Source organism: Nomascus leucogenys, chromosome X, assembly GCF_006542625.1.
Source record: "Nomascus leucogenys isolate Asia chromosome X, Asia_NLE_v1, whole genome shotgun sequence".
In the NCBI taxonomy this organism is placed as follows: Eukaryota; Metazoa; Chordata; class Mammalia; order Primates; family Hylobatidae; genus Nomascus; species Nomascus leucogenys.
Genome location: NC_044406.1, coordinates 55,147,001 through 55,167,780, shown reverse-complemented (window position 1 = coordinate 55,167,780; position 20,780 = coordinate 55,147,001). Strand labels below are relative to the sequence as shown.

Genomic DNA, 20,780 nt, shown 5'->3' with positions numbered 1-20,780 from the left:
ATAGTGTATATAATAGCTAGTTCCTATGCTCTAAGTTCTGTGAAATTAACCTTCAAGTATATAAGCATGCAAACAGTAGAACAGCTAATGATTAGAAATAATTTTTCTTTGTTAGACATTGCTGTACTTATTGCATTACAGGTCAAGGCGTGATATTTAGCAGTTCTACTCTTTGAGGTAAAGACACAGCCGCCATTTAATATGTTAGTCTCTTTCTGATTAAAGTTTAGATTCCTTCTGTGTATTTTTAGAATATAATAAATGTATATGCCTTCATAAAAACACAAACATAAGGTTTATACATTAATAATGTGTATATCTATGCATACACACTAATAAGTTTGCTATGATTTGGATATGGTTTGTTTGGCCCTGTCAAATCTTATGTTGAAATTTTATCCCCAGTATTGTAGATGGGGCCTAATGTGAATTGTTTAGGTCATGGAGTGGTTTCCTCATGAATGGCTAGGGCTGTCCTTCAGGTAACGATTGAGTTCTTGCTCTGTTAGTACTCAGGATAGTTACCATGTGAGCTGATTCTTAAAAGGAGCCTGGCACCTCACTCCTCCCTCTCTTTCTTCCTCTCTCACCATGTGATCTGTACACACTGGCTCTCCTTTGCCTTTCACCATGAATGGAAGGAGCCTGAGGCCCTCACCAGAAGCATATACTGTTTCCATGCTTTTTGTACACCCTTCAGAACCATGAGCCATATAAATCTCTTTATAAATTACCTAACCTCAGGTGTTTCTTATAGAAACACAAACAGACTAAAACAATGTCCATGTATTTCTGTGCACGTGTGTGTGTGTGTGAACATATATATATATAGATAGATACAAAATATAATTTTTCCAAGTATAAACATTTTAGAGGTGATAAATTTTACTTTTTGCCCCAATTCCTTCCTGGAAACTTCATTTGAAACTGCATTATAAACCTGTTATATTTTCTCATAAAATCACTGAATTACAAATAAAACATACACTGATGTATATTAATTGATGTTAACACAATTTAAAATTGTGAAAATAGACCCTAAAGAGAGATTTTGAAATTTCAAAAATGTTTTACATGAATTATAGCATCATTTCCAGAGAAAAAGGCATACTACCAATGAGATGGTTCATGTGAAAAGAATTAATACACACTTATAGAATTGCTAAATGAACATATATTTCTATATTTGATGAATATCTATGGATCTCTTATGTGATCTGAAGAAGAATTCTCTTCCTTTACCTTACTCTCCTGTGGTACAAATCAATGGAAGACATTCATATGTGAAACATACTTCCTTGGACTTAGGGGGATTTAGAACCTAAAGTCTATTTTAGGGCACGAAATTGGTTCATAGCACATATTTTCTAGACTTATTAATGTTTATAAATAACAATTTCTTGATGGGCTACAGATAACATATTATGGGTTATTGCAATGCCCAGAAGAGCAGCTATAACTTTACTCCCTTCCACCTCCTCATTCAAGTTAAAGACACTGAAAAACAAGTAAGTGACAATCACATTGTAATAAAAAGTATGTCCAGTCTGTTTTTATCTGTTAGAAATAAATAAATAAATCCAGACTTTGTGATATGGTTTGGATTAGTGTCTCTGCCTAAGTCTCATGTGGAATTGTAGGCCCCAGTATTAGAGGAGGGGCCCTGTGGGAGGTAATTGGATCAAGGGGGTGGATTTCCCCCTTGCTGTTCTCGCGATAGTGAGTTCTCACAAGATCTGGTTGTTTAAAAGTGTGTAGCATCTCCCACTGCCCTCGCTTCTTCCTTCCCTGGCCATGTAAGACATGCCTGCTTCCTCTTCACCTTCTGCCATGACTGTAAGTTTCCTGAGGCCTCCCCAGGCGTGCCTTCCTGTACAGCGTGCAGAACTGTGAGTCTATTAAACCTTTTTCTTTATAAATTGCCCAGCCTCAGGTAGTTCTTTATAGCAACACAAGAATGAACTAATACACTTTGTAACTCTATTACTGATTAACAACATGACATACAATGTCCTCACTTGTGATCAAGAGATTCTTGTGTCTGGCAACATAATGAATGAGCTCCACTCATACTCAATGAGCTCTCTATGTATGTTATAAATATACATAAGAGCACCAGAATTAAAATTCTTTTGTCCCATCAATTGACTTAATTGACATGAAGTAATCGCTATAGCAAGTGTTAGATATTTAAGACACATATCAATGGATTTTTGTGCATGTGAGTAAAGCTACATATAAAATATTTTGCTAGTGGTTATTGAAATTGAGAAAAATTGTGAATAGGTATGGATAAACCACATCAGAATGGTTGCTCAAGGAAGTTTGTTTTGTGTAATAAATTTCTGTGAAGGAAATATAGTCATCTGAATTTATTCCATTGATTTTAAGTCTTTACCTAAATGCTATATGAATTTTGTAAGCACCTGTTTTTTATGGTGATGGGGGTGGTCATTGGTTTCACAATTTAAAGCATGTTCAAAACACCAACCCAGCATCTTTTCCTCTCCTTCACCTGTTGTTCACTTTATTCAAACCTATATACAGAAATATGGTTCATTAATCAAAAGCAATGTTACCATTAACCTCTTCTTTTTTTAAAATTTTATTTTATTATTATTATACTTTAAGTTTTAGGGTACATGTGCACAATGTGCAGGTTTGTTACATATGTATCCATGTGCCATGTTGGTGTGCTGCACCCATTAACTCATCATTTAGCATTAGGTATATCTCCTAATGCTATCCCTCCCCCCTCCCCCCACCCCGCAACAGTCCCCAATGTGTGATGTTCCCCTTCCTGTGTCCATGTGTTCTCATTGTTCAATTCCCACCTATGAGTGAGAACATGTGGTGTTTGGTTTTTTGTCCTTGTGATAGTTTGCTGAGAATGATGGTTTCCAGTTTCATCCATGTCCCTACAAAGGACATGAACTCATCATTTTTTATGGCTGCATAGTATTCCATGGTGTATATGTGCCACATTTTCTTAATCCAATCTATCGTTGTTGGACATTTAGGTTGGTTCCATGTCTTTGCTATTGTGAATAGTGCCGCAATAAACATACATATGCATGTGTCTTTATAGCAGCATGATTTATAATCCTTTGGGTATATACCCAATAATGGGATGGCTAGGTCAAATGGGTATTTCTAGTTCTAGATCCCTGAGGAATCGCCACACTGACTTCCACAATGGCTGAACTAGTTTCCAGTCCCACCAACAGTGTAAACGTGTTCCTATTTCTCCACATCCTTTCCAGCACCTGTTGTTTCCTGACTTTTTAATGATGGCCATTCTAACTGGTGTGAGATGGTATCTCATTGTGGTTTTGATTTGCGTTTCTCTGATGGCCAGTGATGATGAGCATTTTTTCATGTGTTTTTTGGCTGCATAAATGTCTTCTTTTGAGAAGTGTCTGTTCATGTCCTTTGCCCACTTTTTGATGGGGTTGTTTGTTTTTTTCTTGTAAATTTGTTTGAGTTCATTGTAGATTCTGGATATTAGCCCTTTATCAGATGAGTAGGTAGCAAAAGAAAGCTGGAGGCATCACGCTACCTGACTTCAAACTACACTACAAGGCTACAGTAACCAAAACAGTATGGTACTGGTACCAAAACAGAGATGTAGACCAATGGAACAGAACAGAGCCCTCAGAAATAATGCCACATATCTACAACTATCTGATCTTTGACAAACCTGACAAAAACAAGCAATGGGGAAAGCATTCCCTATTTAATAAATGGTGCTGGGAAAGCTGGCTAGCCACATGCAGAAAACTGAAACTGGACCCCCTCCTTATACTTTATACAAAAATTAACTGAAGCTGGATTAAAGACTTAAACATAAAACCGAAAACCATAAAAACCCTCAAAGAAAACCTGGGCAATACCATTCAGGACATAGGCATGGGCAAGGACTTCATGTCTAAAACACCAAAAGCAATGGCAACAAAACCCAAAATTGACAAATGGGATCTAATTAAACTAAAGAGCGTCTGCACAGCAAAAGAAACTGCCATCAGAGTGAACAGGCAATCTACAGAATGGGAGAAAATCTTTGCATTAACCTCTTCTTTTAACCCTTCATAGCCACTGCCAGTGTTACCAACATATAATTTTTTTTTCTAGCTGCTTTGCAGAAAAAAGTTTAGTCAGAAAACCATAGTAAGACTAGAGAGACATGTTTATATAAACCTGGAGGCTTTCTTGCTGTGTCCATTTCTCTGTGAATTAAAATCGTGCTCAATAAGATTGCCTTTAGAATGTAAGATCTGCCTTGAAATAGTATAGATGTGAGCAGAACTTTAGTAAAGATGATAAATATAATATCGTAATATTTTTTATGATGTTGACATATGTTTGACATGCCATCACAGTATTTTGTGTGCTAGTGGGAAGTGCTAAAATATTATAATTATAAATACAAGGCAAAATATTATAAATACAAGGCCAGTTATCACTGAAATTTAACATGAAGCTTCAAAGTTTTATGCCTAAAAATTGCTCAGACAACCATAAAATCTCTCAGCCTCACTAATGATGTGGAAAGAATTAGTGATGTGTGATTAGAGTATTAATTATTCACTAGCTGATGACCAGAGAGATGAATTGTGAGACTTTTCACACCTTATTTAATGAATTGTATGTGGTCATCATACCATTCAAAATATGAAAGACTGGTAAGGAGAAGGATGTACACATGGTCTCCACATTTCATCCACAGAATACTTACTAATTTCCAAAAGAGAAATTTCCAGCATAGAAAAATATGTAGAGACAGATTAGTTGTTTTCAGGGGCTGGGGGTGGGGTGGAGTTGCAAATAGAGAGTGATTGTTAAGCAGTAGAGAGTTTCATTTAAGGACAATGAAAATTTTCTAAAGTTAGATAATGGTGATGGTTGCCCCACTCTGTGATTATATTTTAAAAAAAACACTGAATTGTACATCTTTAAAAGATGAATTTTATGGTATGTAAATTACATGTCTAATGCTGCTGTAAAAAGAAGTGAAGACATCCGGTGGACACCGCCATAACCAAATGACCAAACACAGTATTACTTATAACAGGAAACATGGCCAAAAATAGTACAAGCCCATTTACATTTTCATTAACATTCACATCATATCTTCGACCCTCTTTATTGCCAGGAATATTCATTCTGATTTTTACCCAGTAGAACTATTTTAAATCACACATGCCTGAGGTAGCTATTTAAATCTTATAATGGAATTGAAACTCATAATATCAAAGGGCCTTTTCATCTCATTGTTACTGTAATACTGAATATTTTTTAGAGCAATTCCTCTGTCAGTAACCATTTGTGTCTGTATGCATTGGCATAGGGAATTCATAAATATTACCATTGTCCCCTGATGAGGTAACACAAATTGCTCTATTTCCCCAGAAATATTTTTATTAAAATGTATGCTATTGGTACTACAAACTGTATGTCCTTTTTTCTGTTTTAATATATTTTTAATAGTAATATCAATGAGTGAAGTGTCCATAGTCCCATGCCATATTACTTGTATAATTTCTATATTATATGCTCTATGAAAAGAATGTGGTCAAGTCAGTTTTGTGTATGTTGGCTATTTTTTTACCATGAGGAACATCTGAAATCAAATATTATCTTCTGCAAACTAGGTTTGTAAGAGAAACAAACAAACATTATACTTATTTCCACTTCATTCTTGTAATAAAATTTATTTTCAGAATTATTTTCCTTAATTCTTTACCATTTTAGAAATATTTCAAGTGATAGTGTTTTTTTGGTTTGTTCATTTGGTAGTTGTCTTAGGGAACTTTGTTCACAAGCTCACTTTTAGATGATGATTCATGGGTCTGTGCATTACGGGAATGTTCCCCCCCAAAAAAACAAGTAATGGGGTAAGAGAAGTAGAACAGGGAATTGATCACTCCAAATAAATGTGACATTTAAATCAAAATCTCAACAGCAACTTAATCCTGTAGGTTTCTCCAGAACTGAAATGACATCACAATTTTTGTTGTGATTGGGGTGATGGAGCTGAGATTTGAAACTTCCACACCCACAGGTGTTGGCTATGGGCCTGCCCCATGGTACATCACAGGGGATATGAGTATAAGGGCAGAGCATCCACAGAATTTATTACAGTGGTCTTTTTTTCCTTCTGTAGTCATAGTTAAAACAAAAAATAATATTTCTTATTCTATGTGGTAGTGATGATGGTGCCTCTATGTAAATTATGTTATTTAATCTAAAATTATTGGTTAAATATAGATTATTGGGTAATGAAATTTTGATTGATCACTGTGTTTAGCACAAATGCACAATTTGTAGAAGTACTGATTTATGCTATCAAGGAAATTTAAATTTAACAATGATATCATATGGTAAAAATTACATATAGATATGAAATGTAATCCTGAATAAGGCTGATACATGTGCTTAGGATCCATAGAAAAGAAAGATAAGATTAGTGTTTGTTAACCAAGATGATGTTGAGTGCGTGTATTTTACATAAAATGTTAATACATATCAATGTATAAAGTGAAAAATGTAGTTCTTTTCTTACTGGAAAATATTGTATGCAGAACTGAGGTGGAAATCATTCAATTGCATGTAATATACATTTACCATTAATTTACTTGATAACTCATTATATTTCAGCTATGAACATGTTTTTACTTTCATCCTATTCTATATTTACTTACAGTTACTTGCATTAAAACGTGGGATTTTGGCATTTTACTTCAGCTAGTGACCATAAAGTACTAGTAGATGATAGATGGCTGATTCAACAGTGATATTTTCTTGGTATACTATAATGCAGATCTGAAATTAATAAGGCAGTATTAAAGGGATATAGATATAAAATATAGCCCTTCTATTAAAAAAATCAGTTGCACAAGAATAGAATTGTCATATAAGATAGACAGCCCAAATACAGTTTAAGAGTGTTTTGTGGTTGGTAAACATAATAAGACAATTTCACAATGCTTTCATAAAATAGAGTATGCAGGTTATAGAAGGTAATAGTACTTTGTACTTGTTGAATAACTTTTGCAGTATATATTACTTTCAGTCCTCAGACACATTTAAAGAAGGACAAACACAAAACAAAAGGTTATCTAAATAAATGAGACTGATATATAAGAGATTTGGAGACCTGGCGGTAGAAAGAATCCTCGAATGTTCTAAATTTCTGAAACCTGAAGATAAACCTTAGAGAAAAAATAATGACTGTATTTAAATATTTGAAGAACTGTAATGGGGTTCAGATTGTAGGTTTTCTTCTATGTTGCACTGGAACAGAACTTCTGAAGTTACAGCTCTCCAGATATAAAATGGGCTGCTTCTGTGTTGTGAATGTCATCTGGTAGTGTCTCCCTAATAGTGTCATCCAAGGCTACATACCATTTGTCAGGGACTCCATAGAAGAACGGAGTAAATTAACTATGAGACACCTTCAACTCTAAACTTTCCTGAATCTGTGTTTTTGCACCTGCACAGTTACAAGCTGTGTTCTATAGCACACTTGACAGTGAAATTTATAATATCTGTTAAAATCTTTAAAAGTAAAAATTTTAAAAATCATTAACATTGAGTAGATGGTTAAAAAAACAAAGTAAGTAGAAAGAAAAAATGGATAAATCATGTCTTCATCATTAAGGGCATCTGGGATACTTAAATGCATTGCATTTACTGCATCTGAAATTTTTATTGTATTGAAATGCAATGTTTTCACTTTCAGGTTTTCACTTCCAGTTACTGCAACAGCAGAAAACTGCATTCTTACTATTTACCCATATATGGCAATTCATCTGGATAAGCAAAACATTATTTTAAAGAATGGTAAGCTACGTATGACTTATTTATCCCTAACTCTCACTGTGTAGGTTCTTGGCCAACATCTAGAAATAAAGTGAATTTAAAATTATCAATTGTTTACTAAACAGCTGCCTCTGGTAGGAACTGTGCTTGTCATTGAGAGTAGAATCTGTATATCTCTTAATTCCAAAAGTTGACGATCTAGTTTGAATAGAGTGATTTGGGCAAAAGACAATAGAGCAAAAACAGGCAGATGTGACAGGAGGTGTAAGGCAGTAAATGTAGGTACAGGACCATAATGCTATGTCCTTTATTCTGTAGTAGTGAGAACCTTCTGTCATTTTTTGAGTATCAGTGTTTAGAAAGGGTACAATTCTTAGGATGTGTGATGAATTAAAGTGGGACAGAGTGTGGTCATTAGACCAGCCTGGAATTGCTGCAGGAGAAATTGTGAGAGAAGCTAAGAATACTAAACAAGCTAGTGAGCAGGGAGAAATATGAAAGGCAAGATACAGGGGAGTACATTAGAGAAAGGAGGGAGAGTGGGTAACAAAAAATATCCCATCTGTGTAGATCATCAAGGTCTTAATTTTCAGTGCTGAATTAGAGGTCTTTTGTTTGTTTTTAACCAGTTTTCTCATATTCTTCACTTGTTTCTTCAAATATTTACAACTCTGATGAAACATATCTAGTCTTATTCTACCTTAATTTCAGGGGATGACTCTTTTCTTACTATTCAGAAGAAATAGAGGTCATTAAGCAGTACCACTCTGAACTTCCAAATACCCTCTTGGATTGGAACTGGATTGTGACAAGCAAGTCACAAGCATGTATTGTGACTCTTTTTACTGGTCACAAAGCTGGGAGCCAGGACTCTCTCTTGCCTTAACCCATTCCTTTATCTGAATCCCTTTACCCAGGTACCTTTCTCAATCAAGTAACCTTGCTTATCTTTTCATTTCTGTCTCCTTCTTAGCTGCTTTGAGTGAGCATCTAGGAAGACAGCAGAGAGGAGGAAGGAGACTATATTTTCTCAGTGGCCAGCAGGCTCATTCCCAAAGAGCAAAAAGGGTAGCTTCAGGCCATGCATTCTTTATTAATTCTTTCCAAATCTAACAGTAAAATAAATCACTCAACTTCCCAGGGAGAAGGAGAAAAGTAGCAGAGGAAGTTAAACAATTAGAATACTTCAGCTGCCTTTAACAGGAAAAAAAATTCAGGGGTGAGGAAGAAGAATTTATCCATTATGCTACCGTTATTAAACTACTGAGCACAGCTAAGACTGTTGACTATTCTCTTTCTCCATCTTCAAACTTTCTCTGGGTTTCCACATACCATACTTCTTTTGGTCTCCTTTAACCTCTTGACTGTTTCTTCTGAGCATCTTTCATAGATTCCTCCCTCTTTCTCTATCTGTACTTTTAAATTATTTGTGTCAATAGTTCTGACGCCTTTCTTCTTCCTTCCATGACTTCAGCTATAATCCATGGGCTATACCTTTAGCCTTGTTTCCTCTCAGAGATTCAGGAATTCAGAATTCAACTGTCTTCTGGATACCATTCATTGTATTCCCATAGGCACCCCCAAAACAACATAACCCAAACTGAAGTCCTCTCTCTGACTTTTTTTTTCTCTATATACCCCATCTCTATGTTTGTACCTATAGTCCATACAGGTGCCAAATCCAGAAACCTGAGTGCCATCATTGGCAATGTCTTCTCTCTCACACTCCACTTCCAGTCAACCAATTTCTGTCCCTTTTGCTGCCTAAATATTTATCAAATCCATTCACTTTTCTCCCTCTCCACTGCCACTATAAACATTCAAGCTGCCATAATACCTTTCCAGGATTGTTGCAGGGGTTTCTAAACTGTTCTCCTTCCTCCTACAATGGTCTCCCCTTTCTCATACCTACCCTCACACAATGGCCATGGTGATATATATATATTTTTTTGAGACAGAGTCTCGCTCTGTCACCTAGGCTGGAGTGCAGTGGCATGATCTCGGCTCACTGCAAGCTCCGCCTCCCGGGTTCATGCCATTCTCCTGCCTCAGCCTCCCGAGCAGCTGGGACTACAGGTGCCTGCCACCACGGCTGGCTAATCTTTTTGTATTTTTAGTAGAGACGGGGTTTCACCATGGTCTCGATCTCCTGACCTCGTGATCCGCCCGCCTCGGCCTCCCAAAGTGCTGGGATTACAGGCGTGAGCCACCGCGCCCGGCCGCCATGGTGATATTTACAAACTGAAAATTCATTCTTTAATTCCCAAGTATAAAATCTTTCCATAGAATATCATTGCTAGGTGAATGAAGCCTACAAGACCACACATGTTAGCAAGTGGCTTAGTTCTCATTTCTGGACATTTTCCCCTTTATGTTCAAGCCACATTAATCTTCTGCAAGTTCTTTGAGCATCTTGATCTTTACTGATATTCTTTCTTGTGACTGAAGCATTTTACCCACGACACCGTACACAGTTATAGAAGATCCCTGCCTCTGCATGCAAAAATTATGTGTTTCTCTGGTGTATCCTCATATCTCTGTACAATTCTTCTGTCATGGCCCTTACTGCATTTTGACTTAACCTGCCTATTATCAATGCCTTTTTCTAAATGTTGCTATCTATAAAGTCTGTGAGAGTAGGAATCACCTCTCTCTTTTTCACCCTTGTGTCCATAGTGCCTCACACAGTGTCTAGCAGATAAAAGGTATTTATTCAGTATTGTAAAATGGATTACTTGAATCATAAACCATCAGAAAGGCATCTTTTAGCTATATATTTTCATAAAAGAATGAGTTATATGTGAAATAGCATATTCTGAACACCAAAAATTATTTTAAACAATTTATGGAATAATGCAGTTGGCAGAGTGGAGATATATAGGGAGAGAGAGATATCTCAAAATTTTAACACACATTGTCAAAATTTAAAGATTTTTTTTTTTTTGGCCAGGCGTGGTGGCTCACACCTATAATCCCAGCACTTTTGGAGGCCGAAGCAGGCGGATCACGAGGTCAAGAGATCGAGACCATCCTGGCCAACATGGTGAAACCCCGTCTCTACTAAAAATACAAAAATTAGCTGGGCATGGTGGCACATGCCTGTAATCCAAGCTACTCAGGAGGCTGAGGCAGGAGAATCGCTTGAACCCAGGAGGCAGAGGTTGCATTGAGCCAAGATCATGCCACTGCACTCCAGCCTGGTGACAGAGCGAGACTCCTCAATTAAAAAAAAAAAAAAAAAGATTTTTTTGACTAATATTGACATAATATTTTTATTTTCTACTGTACTTCCAGGGGGAGAATTTCAGATTATACAACATAATAGTTATGAAGAGTCACACAAACTAGATGATGGCAATTCTTATTTGTGTTCTAACCACACTATTATGCCGTATGATTTTATCTTTTATTCTCAAATCTTCAAATTTACCATCTTTTATTAAGCAAAATGTGCATGACAGAACAGTAACAGAATAGTGATAATATCTGTTTTACCTATTTAAAAGGGCTTTTGTGAGGACCCATAGACTGCAAATACATGGAAATTATTGTTATTAATAATATTTCATTATTATTGCTATTATCACTGTGGTCATGATTGCTTTATCATTTTTATATGCTTTATAATTTACTTCCAGAAAATAATGATTAATTATTGGGCAATAAATAATATTGTTTTCTCTAAAATAAATAAATAAAACCTTGTTGTTAGATTATTAAGCATAAAGTCTATGTGTTGAAATAATGCATCCATTTGGGGAAATATTTCAAAAGAAAGAAATTATAATTCTTAAATATCCTAAAACATCTTTAGAAATATGTATAGTAATAATTTCTAATATATATTTAATGCTTATCAGGTATATGGTGCTCTGCTAAGTGCCTTACATTTGTCCTTTAAATTAGTCCTCCCAGAACTTCTGAGTTAGATGCCCGTATATATCTCACTTTACAAATTAAAAATCTGAATATGTAGAGAGGGTGAGCAGCTTATCCCAGGGAATTCTAATGAAATTTGAGGCCTCAGATCCCACACACTTTGGTAGTGTGTGCTAGGGTATGATGTGATCAGTGAAGGTAAAGTCTTAAAATATATCAAGTATATCTAGAAGTAAAGCAGTATGATTATTTTAGTATAGTTCATCTGCAAAATTCTTTTAAAAAGTGAATTATTGAGTTTAGTTGAAAGTGTATAGATGTGGCTTTGCATTCCACTAGGAACTTTTTATCATTTAATGGTAAGTTAAAAACATTTAGCCTAATGCATTTACCACAAATAATTTTATCATTGAGTTCTCTGAGGCTCACTTCTATGAGGTCTATAGTGGTGTAGCATTCTGGAAATAATGCACCCCTATTGACTACAGAGTCTAGGCAAATTCTAAATGACTCTGTTATGAAAGAGTGCAAGAAACGTAGCATATAATAGCTCATTTATATTTGTTATTGCCTTTAATGTAATCTTCACAACAAACTCATGAGCTCAGAAACTTTGGTCTCATTTTATGGAGATAAATACATGTTTTAAATAATTTGTATAACATACTCACAGTTTAACTGTGAGTAGGAGTAGGCATGCCAAGTTTTCAAATCAGATTTTTCTAACTGCAGAGTCTATGCTTTTTTGACAGAATTAGACTGAGTTAGGAGCTGGGACTTGACACCAGGGTGGGGCTTGGACGCTTGGACAATGGACCATATGGAGGACTAGCTAAAACAGAGTGCGGACAAAATCAGCTTTCTTTTTCTTTTAACTTTTTTTTTTTTTTTTTTGAAACAGGGTCTCCCTCTGTCTTCCAAGCTGGAATGCAGTGGCACAATCTCGGCTCACTGCAGCCTCCACCTCCTGGGTTCAAGCGATTCTCATGCTTCAGCCTCCCGAGTAGCTGGGACTATAGGCACGCTCCACCACACCTGGCTAATTTTTGTATTTTTACTAGAGATGGGGTTTCACCATGTTGGCCAGGCTTGTCTTGAACTCCTGACCTTAGGTGATCCTCCCATCTTGGCTTCCCAAAGTGCTGGGATTATAGGCGCGAGCCACCTCACCTGGCTACAAAATCAGCTTTCAATCAGACATGCCTACCAGTGTGCCGTGTCAATTTACCATTGCCATGGCAACATTTGGGAGTTACTGTCCCTTTACATGGCAGTGATCCAAGGATTACTACCCTTTCCCTAGAAATTTCTGCATAAACCGCCCCTTAATCTGCATGCAATTAAAAATGGGAATAAATATGACTGCAAAACTGCCCTGAGCTGCTACCCTCTGCCTAGGGGTAGCCCTGCTCTCCAAGGGCAGTCATGGAGCTGTAATATTGCTGGAGGTGTAACACTGCCTCTTCAATTAAGCTGTTTACTTCTACCTCTGGTTTGCCCTTGAATTCTTCCCTGGGCAAAGCCAAGAACCCTTGCAGGCTAAGGTCCACTCTGGGGTCCACCTGTCCTGCATCAAGACTATGAATATATGTAAATTGCATATGTATTTTGAGGCTTGGCCTTAGGTCACACCCACTGGCTTTTCTTGGCCAGCGCTGCCTTTGGTTGGATTCAGATTTACACTGTGGCAGACCCTAATATACATATATAGCAACTGTAACTGAAATCGAGATTGAAATCTGTACAAAAATGGTATCAGTTCATAACTAAGCTGTGATATTATTACAGAGAGATAACTAGGAAGAAATTAGTTTTTCTAGTGACTCTTTTCCTATATCTTATTTTGAACAGCATATGTAATAATTTCATTTATTTGCATGTAGAAACATTTAAAATGTTTTCATATTCTTTTTTACGTTAAAGTTGAACATTGTTCACTCTCTAATAACTTTGATGTACCATAACAATTGCCTTACCAAAAAAATTCATTTAGTTTAGAAAATTGTATCAACTTTTATGTTATCTTTTTCCTATTTGACTTCCTATTTGACATCCTATTTGATATACAGTGGGTGTTTAGACTTTTTTTTTACTTTGTCATAGATAGATGGATAGATAGATAGATAGATAGATACATCAATAGATAATAGATAAACTCAGGTTAAATAATGGTATAAAGAAATATGTGGCCGGGCACGGTGGCTCACGCTTGTAATTCCAGCACTTTGGGAGGCCGAGGCGGGCGGATCACGAGGTCAGGAGATCGAGACCACGGTGAAACCCCGTCTCTACTAAAAATACAAAAAAAAAAAAATTAGCCAGGCGTGGTGGCGGGCGCCTGTAGTCCCAGCTACTCGGAGAGGCCGAGGCAGGAGAATGGCGTGAACTCGGGAGGCGGAGCTTGCAGTGAGCCGAGATGGCGCCACTGCACTCCAGCCTGGGCAACAGAGCGAGACTCCGTCTCAAAAAAAAAAAAAAAAAAAAAAAAAAAAAAAAAAGACGTGAATGCATGTTTTGCTTACTGTGATCCAATGTGTCATTTGTAGATAAGGATGAATATCTTAAGAAGACTAGAGACGATGTTTTGCCTCCCTACCAGGATGCTAAATCACCTTCTCCTGCTTCAATTAAAAAGACATACACCACTAGCAAATTCAACGATGCTGAACCTGCAAAGGGAAACTTATTTATTGGTATGTAGCAAATATATAGTGTACTTTCCAAAATTAGTCCATGACATGATCTGCTTAATATCATTTAATTTGCAAGTTAGGTTTTTACAAATAACAAGAAAATCATGAAGAAAATTGGGAATTTGTCATTAATTTTAAATGGATCATCTGGAGAGTTGTCTTCAAGGGTCAATAGTAGAGATTCTCTAATGTTCTTGGTTCACAGCACTCTTACTGTTTCAGTATTTACTTTTCCGAATGCCAAAATGTAGCACGTAGTTCCATTTATTAAATGCATTGGGACAAAAATGTAAGAGTAGTAACTTATGTGCTGTCTAATAGATGTTGCAGTAATATTTAACAAAAATGTTAATACCTGTGGAGCCTCTGTAAATTTACTGTGACATCCCAAGCACTCTCTGTGCACATTTTGGGAACTGCAGAACTAAGGACTTATCTCTTCATTATCTAACTAACTGTAGCCAAAGTTTCCTGTCTTAGAAAGAGGTCAGCACAGATAAATATGTGAGTTTCATACTATTATTTGCCATTAACTATTCGAATATTTATTTCTCTGGATGTAGGTAATATTGAACATTTTTCTTTTTATTGAAGGGACCAAACCAAATTAAATAATATGAGGTTTTTAGTGAGTATGTGATTGTGCCATTGTATGGCCCGATATTTTTGGAAAAAAAGATGAAATCATTTTATATTCTTGAAAATTACTTTAACTTGAAAATGCTTTGTTTTATTAAAGTACTTGATTTGGATAGAAAGTCATTTGGGATCTAAACCAATATTGTGTTTGTATAATTTTTTCAGATGAGATTAAAGTTTTTCTAATACATAATACTGAAGATTGTCAATACATTTTACTAATGTAATAAAAAATGAAAGATTCCACTTCAGGGAATATTTTCACATACCATTATGGCAAGAAGAAAATGTAACTTGTATTGAAATCCAGCTATTGTTAAAACGTTTCTCTTAGGTACTTAAAAGTAAATGTATTTTCATTGTTTATTTTAAGATACAGTAAATTGACTCAGAATTTCTTTGAGAGCATAGAATAATTTGTAGAATGGGTTCTATTAGTCTGCATACAAATGACAATAACTGACAGAATATTTTACTCCTGGTCAAGTAGCCCTTTTTTAACAAACTAATTTGAATTTTAGGAGTGGAAGTACTGCCTGAAAATTTGCGCTTGGATGAAAGTGAAACATCAAAAGAAGATGATAGATCTATGGAAAAGGAAAAATATGAACAATTCCTTTCTCTTGAAGAAGGAACAAAGGCACACTACTTTTTTGAGAAGGTTGTAAATGCAGCACAGACCTGGTTCAGTCTCTTTGGCTGGCCTGAAGGACCCCATTCTTTTTCTATTCCAGAGACTATAAGAAGGTGAGAGTCCCATGTTTCTCTAAATTCCTTGCTTCGTATCACATCATAAAATATGATCTATTGATTGAGATTATTTCAAGTGAAATACAATATGAAATAATTTATTCTAAACTGATATATTATGAAGCATCTCATAATTTATTGTTGTTATTGCAAGAATAGTAAAATGATGCAAACACAATTTTTTTAGTATAATATCATCTTTAATTTCTTTTAAATATCTGATAATTTTAGGCAAGCACTGAAAATCTCTGAACCTCACCTTCCTCATCTGTGATATGAGGAAGGTTATACTATGAGTAGGAAAGCCCTTTTAATATTAGCCCTAGATCGAGATTATAGCCAGGCAGACAGGTAATGGTATTAATGAACAAGGAGGGCTCACTTTTCTTTGACTTGATTTCCTCTTTTACAGTGCATTTACTTCCCTTCTTTCATGTGTTGTTTTATTACTCAGTATGTCTAAAATAGTTCAACTGTTTTAGTTATATCGAGTGACTTAATTCTGTTGTTAATTTAAACAGGAGTTTAGGCCTGTTACTGGTTATAATGTTGTTGGTGTGATATGTTCTCAGAGCTTTTCTACCTGCTTTCTCAGCAATGAGGTAACTTGCTGCAACCACGGCGGGGAGTACAGTACTCATACCTATAGGGGACTATGGGCTATTTATAGAATTTCTGCTCTATATTTGAGTGACCTAGGTAAAACTAAGGCTACAGTTTTCCTATATGTTACCTTTTTCAGGTTTTTTAATAGGACAAACCTAGCTTCATGGAATGAATTGGCTAATATTTCATCTTTGTCCCTGCTGTGAGAAAATTAATGCAATAGATACCCTGAAAATTTGTAGTTTTCATCATAAAATCATTTGTTATTGAAACATTTTTTGGAATGTTTGTGCATCTTCTTTCTTGAAGATAGAGATTGTCAGAAATACTCTTTGTTGATGTGTACCTTGGGTAATTTCACTCTTTAGAAACACCACTTCACAGCAATAAGGAAAATAAGGCCCAGTTCATTTGTTGATTGCTGAGATATATACAAGTAGAATAGCAGAAGACAAAGAAATTATTTGTGGGGATTTCCTATTTATTGATAATTCTTAGTCTGTTTTCTTTTTTATAAGGCTATGAAAATTTTGTTGTTATATTTTGTCTTTTACAATAACTTTTCTTCATAAACATATTTTGGGATCTAGTTAATGAATTAGATGACTTATGGGATTTTTTCAAATTTTTGAACAAATTGCAATCATATATAATTATAGGGTACACAGTGTTAATATGGCATATATATGTACAGTGTGGAATAATTAAATGAAGATAATGAACATATTCATCATCTTAAGTATTTATCATTTATTTCTCTTGTATAATTGCAACCTTGTATCATTTGACCAACATCTCTCGGGTCTCTCAACCTTCAGCCTCCGATAACCACCATTTCACTCTCAGCTTCAATGAATTCAACTTTTTTAGATAAAATGTATGAGTGAGATCATGTAATATTCATCTTTCTATGCCTGGCTTATTTCACTTAGCATAATGTCCTTCAGGTTCATCCATGTTGTCAAAAACTACTGGATTTCACTCTTTTTCTAAGGCTGAGGAGTGTTTCATTTTCTTTATCCATTCATCTGTTGATTGACACTTAGGTCGACTCCATATCTTGGCTATTGTGAATAATGCTGTAATAAACCTGGGAGTGATTATATCTTTTCAATGTACTGATTTCATTTACTTTAAATACATACCGAGTATTGGGATAGGTGGATCATGTGGTAGCTTTATTTTAATGTTTTAATTTTAATTTTATATTTATTATTTTGTTGTTATATTTATTTATTTATTTATTTATTTATTTATTTGAGATGGAGTCTCTCTCTGTCACCCAGACTGGAGTGTAGTCACGCGATCTCGGCTCACTGCAACCTCTGCTTCCCGGGCTCAAGAAATTCTTCTGCCTCAGCCTCCGAAGTAGCTGAGACTACAGGTGCTTGCCACCATGCCTGGCTAATTTTTGTATTTTTCATAGAGACAGGGTTTCACTATGTTGGCCAGGCTGGTCTAGAACTCCTGACTTCGTGATCCACCTGCCTCGGCCTCCCGAAGTGCTGGGATTACAGGCATGAGCCACCGCGCCCGGCCTGTTGTTATTTTTTAATAATTTCAACTTTTATTTTAGATTCAGGGGTACATGTGCAATATACTTGCATATATTGTGTGATGCTGAGGTTTGGAATACAAATAATCCTATCACCCAAATAAAGAGCACGGTACACAACAGTTCGTTTTTCGACACTTGTTTCCTTCCCTCATGTTTCCTTCTATTACTCCTGAGTGCCTTTTGTGGCCATTTTTTTGTTCATGAGTACCCAATATTTAGGTCCCACAAGAGAGGGCACGTGGTATTTGTTTTTTTTTTTTTTTTTTTTGGAGACGGAGTCTCACTCTTTCACCCAGGCTGGAGTGCAGTGGCGCAATCTCGGCTCAATGCAGGCTCTGCCCCGCTGGGTTCACGCCATTCTCCTGCCTCAGCCTACCACGTAGCTGGGACTACAGGCGCCTGCCACCTCGCCCGGCTAATTTTTTGTATTTTTTTATTAGTAGAGACAGGGTTTCACCGTGTTAGCCAGGAGGTATTTGGTTTTATTGTTCCTGTGTTTATTCACTTAAGATAATGGCTCAGCTGCATCCATGTTGCTGCAAATGACATGATTTCATTCTTTTTTATGGTTTCATAGTATTCCATTGTGTATATATACCACATTTTCTTTATCCAGTCCACCATTGATGGGGAACTAGGTTGATTCTATGTCTTTGCTATTGTGAATAGTGCTGTGATGAATATACAAGTGCATATGGCTTTTTGGTAGAGTGATTTATTTTCTTTTGGATATATACCCCACAATGGGATTGCTGCGTTGAATGGTATTTCTGTTTTAAGTTCTTTGAGAAATCTCCAAACTGCTTTCCACAGTAGCTGATCTTACTTGCATTCCTACCAATAGTATTTAAACATTCACTTTTCTTTTTTTTTTTATTATACTTTAAGTTTTAGGGTACATGTGCACAACGTGCAGGTTTGTTACATATCTATACATGTGCCATGTTGGTGTGCTGCACCCATTAACTCATCATTTAACATTAGGTATATCTCCTAATGCTATCCCTTCCCACCTCCCCCCACCCCACAACAGGCCCCGGTGTGTGATAAACATTCACTTTTCTCTGCAGCCTCACAAACATCTCTTGCTTTTGCCTTTTTAGTAATAGGCATTCTGACTGGTGTGAGATAGTATCTCACTGTGATGTTGATTTGCATTTCTCTGATGTTTAGTAATGTTGAGCACTTTTTCCATACGTTTGTTGGCCAGTTATATATCTCCTTTTGAAAAGTGTCTGTTTATGTTATTTGCCCACTTTTTAATGGGGTTATTTGTTTTTTGCTTTTGAACTGTTTCAGTTCCTTGTAGATTATGGATATTAGACCTTTGTCAGATGCATAGTTTGCAAATATTTGCTCCCATTCTATAGGTTGTCTGTTTACTCTGTTAATAGTTTCCTTTGCTGTGCAGAAGCCCTTTAGTTTAACTGGTCCCACTTGTCACTTTTTTCTTTTTGTTGCAATTGATTTTGAGGACTTAGACATAAATTCTTTCCCAAGGCCAGTGTCCAGAATGGTGATTCCTAGGTTTTCCTCTAGAATTCTTACAGATTGGGACTTTATATTTAAATCTTTAATCCATCTTCAGTTAATATTTGTATATGGTGAAAGTTAGGGGTCTAGTTTTAATCGTCTGCAAATGACTAGCCAAGTATCATAGTGTCATTTATTGAATACGGAATCCTTGCTCCATTGCTTTTTTTTGTTGACTGTGTTGAAGATTAGATGGCTGTAGTTATACAGCTTTATTTCTGGATTCTCTATTCTGTTCTGTTGGTCTTTGTGTCTGTTTTTGTGCCAGTACCATCCAATTTTGGTTCCTGTAGCCTTATAGTACAGTTTGAAGTCAGGTAATACAGCGCCTCCAGCTTTTTCTTTTTTGCTCAGGAGTCATTCAGTTATTTGGGCTTATTTTTGGTTACATATGAATTTTAGAAAAGTTTTTTGTTTTATAATTCTTTGAAAAATAGCATTGATAATGTGGTAGAAATAGCACTGAGTCTGTAGATTGCTTTGGGCAGTAAGTCCATTTTAACTATATTGATTCTTCCAATCAATGAGCATCAAATGTTTTTCCATTTGTTTGTGTCATCTGTGATTTCTTTCAGCAGTGTTTTATAGATCTCCTTGTATAGATCTTTTACCCCCTTGGTCAGATGTATTATTAGGTATTTTATTTTTCTGTGGCTATTGTAAATAGGACTGCCTTCTTGATTTGGCTCTCAGTATGAACATTATTGGTGTATAGAAATGCTACCAATTTTCATACATTGATTTTGTATCTTGAAACTTTACTGAAGTCATTTATCAGTTACAGCAAATCTCTGGGATGCAGCAAAAGCATTGTTAAGAGGAAAGTTTATAATGCTAAACACCTAGCTCAAAAATTAGAAAGATTCCAAATTGCTGGGTGCAATGGCTCATACCTGTAATTCCAGCACTTTGGGAGGCTGAGGTGGGCAGATTGCTGGAGGTCATGAGTTCGAGACAAGCCTGGCCAACATGGTGAAACCCCATCTCTACAAAAATACAAAAAAATTAGTCAAGCATGGTGGCACACTCCTATAGTCTCAGCTACTAGGGAGGCTGAGACAGGAGAATTTATTGAATCCATGAGGCGGAGGTTGCAGTGAGCTGAGATTGTGCCACTGCACTCCAGCCTGAATGACAGAGCAAGACTCTGTCTCAAAAAAATGAAAAAAAAAAAAAAAAAAGAAAAATCTCAAATTAAACTTCACACATTGGGGCAGTAGAAAAACTACATTTGCTGAGGAGTGCTTTACTTCCAACTATGTGATCAATTTTGGAATAAGTGCAATGGGGTGCTGAGAAGA

General features: G+C 36.0%; 1 protein-coding gene across 1 annotated transcript in view; it reads left to right on the top strand.

The window, feature by feature from the left end:
* Positions 1–7,799: 7,799 nt before the first annotated feature.
* The window catches only part of LOC115833214 (cilia- and flagella-associated protein 47-like), a 46,230-nt gene continuing 33,249 nt past the window's right edge, over positions 7,800–20,780 (top strand). Inside the window, 3 exon segments of the mRNA XM_030806507.1 lie at positions 7,800–7,842; positions 14,247–14,393; positions 15,554–15,779. Of these exon segments, the coding sequence (XP_030662367.1) occupies positions 7,800–7,842; positions 14,247–14,393; positions 15,554–15,779 (416 nt within the window).